This window comes from Leiobunum rupestre, chromosome 6 (assembly GCF_980474605.1).
Source record: "Leiobunum rupestre chromosome 6, qqLeiRupe1.1.hap1, whole genome shotgun sequence".
NCBI classification, from domain to species: Eukaryota; Metazoa; Arthropoda; class Arachnida; order Opiliones; family Sclerosomatidae; genus Leiobunum; species Leiobunum rupestre.
The window spans coordinates 47,236,678-47,241,595 of record NC_143389.1 but is presented as its reverse complement, the minus strand read 5'-3'; the positions used below and the strand labels follow the sequence as shown (position 1 = coordinate 47,241,595).

Genomic DNA, 4,918 nt, shown 5'->3' with positions numbered 1-4,918 from the left:
AAATAATAGATAAATAATATATGAAAATATAGATAAATAATATATGTAATAAATAGAAATATAGATAAATAATATATCGAAATAATATATGGAATATATAGATTATATCATAAGTAACATAATAACAATAAGTATGTCAATTATGACATACAGAGCCCCCTAGCGTCTATAAATATGCCTAAGTGCGAGTCCAAGTCGAGCTTCGGGAGAATGTCAATGTCGAAAAAAGGTTCAGTCAGGAAATTAAAAATTAAAACCATTTGCAGTGTCATAATTATTGGTATTATGTATTAAAAAACGCGGTATTTCGGCAGAATATGCCTTCGAGACCAATTAATTATAACCGCCTTCGAGGCATATTCTGCCCAGGTACCGCGTTTTTCTTTTTAACGGCCCTATTAGCATTGTTTTACTTCATTCATCATTCAATGATTGTGGTGGCTTCTTCTCGTTAAAATATATAGATTAAATTTATTAGTTATATGGCAAGCAAACCAACAGCTAGAATTGTATAAACCAACAGATGCCCGTGACATTTGCAGTCTAAGTTGTTATATTTGTAATATATAATTTTGAATTATGGTATTTTGAACCCTTAATTGCTCAATCGCGATAATGAAATCAAAATTCCCTTTGACGTTGAAGCTATTTTTTCAAGGAATTTTAACATTAAAATTAAAATGATTTAAGACAAGCATCTATATCAAATAACGCTTCGAATTAAATCATTTATCAACTTCTCGTAATTGCCCAATAAATAAATGTTTTGTAAATTAGTTTAATAAGGTCAAAAAGAAGTCGTTTTCAATCGAATCAATTTTAATCACTATTTATACGTATAAGAGGATGTTACATGGATCACAACTCTAGATCTTCAACGTAGCCCGCGTCACGAAATTCAACCAATTTAAATTTTCAATAGAGACGAATAATAAAAGTATATGAGAGAGAGATATTTGTTCGCGTTCGAAGCATTGAAACGTCGAAAAAGTTATCAATTCCAGATTGTACCGTAGCCTCGTATTTCCACAGTTATTGAATTTAGATAATACGTAGTTTGATCATGATCGTATTTACACATCCCGAAAAATTTTATTCACATTTATATACACGATATAAATTTCTATAGGAGGAGATTTATATAACTAGATTTGAAACGCGTTTCCAGGCGTTTTAAACTTAAACATAAATTAGAATATTAGCTCGTTTTATAAATATTGGGCTGAAAATAAATATTAAGCTTTAAATTCGTTTAAAACAATCGCGTTTCGGCCAAGATTTACATTAAAAAGATAAATAAGTGAAATACATTTCTGTTCCCGACAGGTTTCTTCTACACGCACCATCAAAACCTCCAATGTTTACGTGATAGTACACGAAGCTAAGAGCGAGAATCATCGATCGAAACGAATATAGAGAGGTCGATTTTGTCCGTTTTACGAAAATAAATAACAAAACAGAGGAAGCCTACCGTCAGGGGCACCTGGTCCATAGAGTAGCGGCCAGCAAAGGGTTCACGGACGCGGCCTGAAGAAATTGGCGGTATTTCTCGAGATCAAAGGGTGAACAGCCGGGAGGTGGTCCGGGGAATTGTTGTTGGGGTGTCCCCGCGGCCGCTGGTTGTTGAGCTTGGTCGTGGTTGCGGGCCGTCGCCCCGCTGTCTGGCGCGAACGTGGCTGCGGGAGGTAACCCGAGAGTGGGAGAGGGAGAGCCGAGGACCAGGCCGCCCGACGACGGAGAAGATCGCGCCGCCGTCGACGCCGCCGTTTTCGCGTCTTCCGCCTTGTCTCTTCCGATTAAACTGTCAATGAAGAAGCTGGGCTTCCGTTTCAGCTCTACCAGACTGCCGGTCAGCGACGGCAATTGTTCTCGAGAGTCGGCCGCTTGACTCGGAGGACGCGGGTGATGCGCGCCAGAAGCCATTTGGTGATGGGGGTGTTCCCCGTTTTGGCCGTGGTGCGGAAGAGATCCGGCGGCTGCCGCTGCCGCCAGCGCGAAACTTAAGGGTGTCCGAGCGGCCATTTCTCGAGGAGAAAGGCCCGGATGGCCGGTCAAGTGCGGAGGAGGACCCACCATCGGCATGGGCGCGATGTAAGGGTAAGGAGGCCCGTTCGGAGCGAAAGTCAACGGAGAATGTGGCCCGGGGGGGCAAAACAGTCCGTGGAAAGGGTCGTGCAAGGCCGCCGCTAAGTAGGGGCCGTGGTGGTGATGATGCTTCAGGAAAGATTCCGGTTGTTGTCGCTTGTAGCGTTTGCGACGTCGAAGGAAGCTGCCGTTGTCGAACATATCTTCGCTGGCCGGATCCAGCGTCCAGTAGTTCCCTTTGCCGGGGTTTCCCGGCTCTCGGGGGATCTTGACGAAACAGTCGTTGAGGCTGAGATTGTGCCTGATGCTATTCTGCCACATGGGATACTTTTCTCGGTAAAACGGGAATCTGTTGCGAATGAAGTCGCAGATGCCGCTCAGGGTCAGTTTCTTGTCAGGCGATTGGAGAATGGCCATCGTGATCAAGGCGATGTACGAGTACGGGGGTTTGACCACGTGATTCTTTCCGTTCTTTCCTCCCGCGGCGCCTTCCTTTTCCGGCGCGCCCTGCTCACCTTCCGAACCCGACGCTTCTTTGTCCACGATGGAGGAACCTTTTCGTTGACTACCGGAACCTTTTCGAACGTTGGTGTCGGGCTTCCGGTCAACGTCTTCGTCATTGACGTCGCAATTTTGCAAGTAACGAGAAATGGGAGAGCCCAAGTCAGAGTCCGAATCGTCCACGTCGACGGAGACGTCTTCGTCGAAATCGAGGTTAGGAGAGACTTTCCCGTACGTGTCCCGATGTTGAGAAGAAACGGGCCCTCCGAGAGCGCCCATACGACGAAACTGCTCGTGGTAATTTTCCAGATCGTCGTCGTCCAAGTCATCATCCTGAATCGAAGGCGTCACGGAACCGTTACCGGCACCGGCGTGATGACCGTATTGACCACCCTGATGAAGGTGAGCGTACACCGGCGGGGGTCCGTTGCCGGAATTCCCCTGATGGGGATGAGGCGGTAGTCCGGCGGACATGACGGAAGCGGACCTGAGTCCGGCCGCGGCCGCCGCCTGTTGCAAGGCTTCCATCACGTGGCCGGGATGTCCCGAGTAGTGATGGTGAGGGTTGAACGCCAGAGCGTGATGCGGAGGAATGGCGGCCGCGGAGTTGGGCGGTTCCTCGCCGGCCGAGAAACGCATGGAAATCGCCGTAATTGCCCCCGCTTAAACAAAGTTCGACAAACGAAGCTAATCTTTCTCGCGGCGTCCCGAGTCTTCGCCTTCTTCCAAAACTCTCTTTCAATTCATTACTTAGGCGTATAACGCGAAACACGCGACCGAAGCTTGGAGGCGCTAAATCGGAGAACGTACCGAGCGGGATGGCCGGTTTGAAAGTGGACCGGACGAGAGCGAATCGTCCGCAGCGTCCGACGGTCAGCGAAGGATAGCGTCACCACCGCGTCCTTATCCCGACAAACTTCGCCAGAGTTATAAAACGGGAACTATAATAAACACGTCCGTAAGACTATAATTCTCCTCAGTCCCCCCCTTTTTTCAGTCTCTGCGAAACGCGTAAGAGGAGGGCTGCCCCGGGCCGACTGGGGGGACGCCGAGGACCCCGAAAAGGAAGGGGGCAGTTCGCTCGTAAAAAAAAGATACAGAGAGAGATATATATATATATATCGGAGACTGTAAACTCTGGGATGGGCAAAAGCCACGGATAGCCGCGCGTGTGTGTGTAGAGGAGAGTTTCGTCGGGATCCTTAGAGAGACACCAACAATGATTGTAAGGGGACAAGGCAGGACGAACAAACAAGCGGCCCAAAAGTTTGGGGCGGACTTTTTACTTCCCTACTGGCAGCGCGCGCTGTCACCGACATACACACGCGGACACTCGTACGCTACATACGCGCGTCCCGCCGAGCTCGGATACTCCGGGACTGGGCCCGCCGAAAAGGATCGCGCGAGGAAACCCGCATACTTCCGATCGCTCCTCGAACGACACTCGCTCCCGAAGCGGCGCCGACGGTAGAGTCTGCGCTCGAATCCCAACCCAAACTGCCAAGATAAAAGGGGGTAAAAATGAAGAAGCGAAAGGGGGGAGTGGAATCAGAGCGGAAAAGGAACTGGAAGGGGGGGGTTATTATCGGGCAGAAAGAGGGAGGAGGATGGTTAGATTTCCCGAAGAAGCGTAAACGGCTATCGTTACGCGGAGCTTTGAGGAGAAGCCCTATATGTTGATGTTGACGGAGCCGCGAATGAGGCGGAGAATAGGACTTCTCCTTTGAGACGGGCCGACCTCTCTCGCGATTGGTCGAGCGCCTCTTCCAATCCGGGCCCGGAGGAGGACGGGGAGGCCATCAAAGCGAAGCCGACGGGGGGGGGAACCAGGGCCCGCCTCCGGATGCGGAGAGGGCAGAGATGTGGGTGGCGCGCGGAGAGAGATGAAAGAGCGACGGTTCTGTCGGAGCGGCTGCGGCGCGGAATGATGCCGGGCCTCGCTCCGAGCCGATTCTCATCGAATCATCACGATTCAAAATTAAGAAAAAATTAGGTCATCAACGTACTTAAAAAACACGCGATCGCCGCCACCGACCTCCAGCGCGATTGACCATCGCGTTAAACACACACACCGAAGGTGCGTACCCTTTCTTCTGTCTTATCGAGCTTCGCTTTTTACAAATCATGAAAACATTTCTCTAATTTAGATCTATGATATAATCATGGAATTCGTATAAGTTTAATCTATAGGACTTACTGTATAAATATTTACGTGAAATATGGGCGTACATTTAAATTACTACTCCCATAAGTAACGTAATAACAATAAGTATGACAATTGACGATATTTACAACCAAACTGATTTTCATAGTTATTGCGTAATCAAGATGT

The 4,918-nt window shown here is 48.3% G+C and overlaps 1 protein-coding gene across 1 annotated transcript; it reads right to left on the bottom strand.

Annotated features, from left to right (window-relative positions):
• Positions 1-1,151: 1,151 nt before the first annotated feature.
• LOC149941226 (uncharacterized) lies at positions 1,152-3,992 on the bottom strand. Its single transcript, XM_090177956.1, has one exon. It carries the CDS (start codon positions 3,223-3,225, stop codon positions 1,474-1,476), a length of 1,752 nt encoding a protein of 583 aa, XP_090034082.1. The 5' UTR covers positions 3,226-3,992; the 3' UTR covers positions 1,152-1,473.
• Positions 3,993-4,918: the final 926 nt, after the last annotated feature.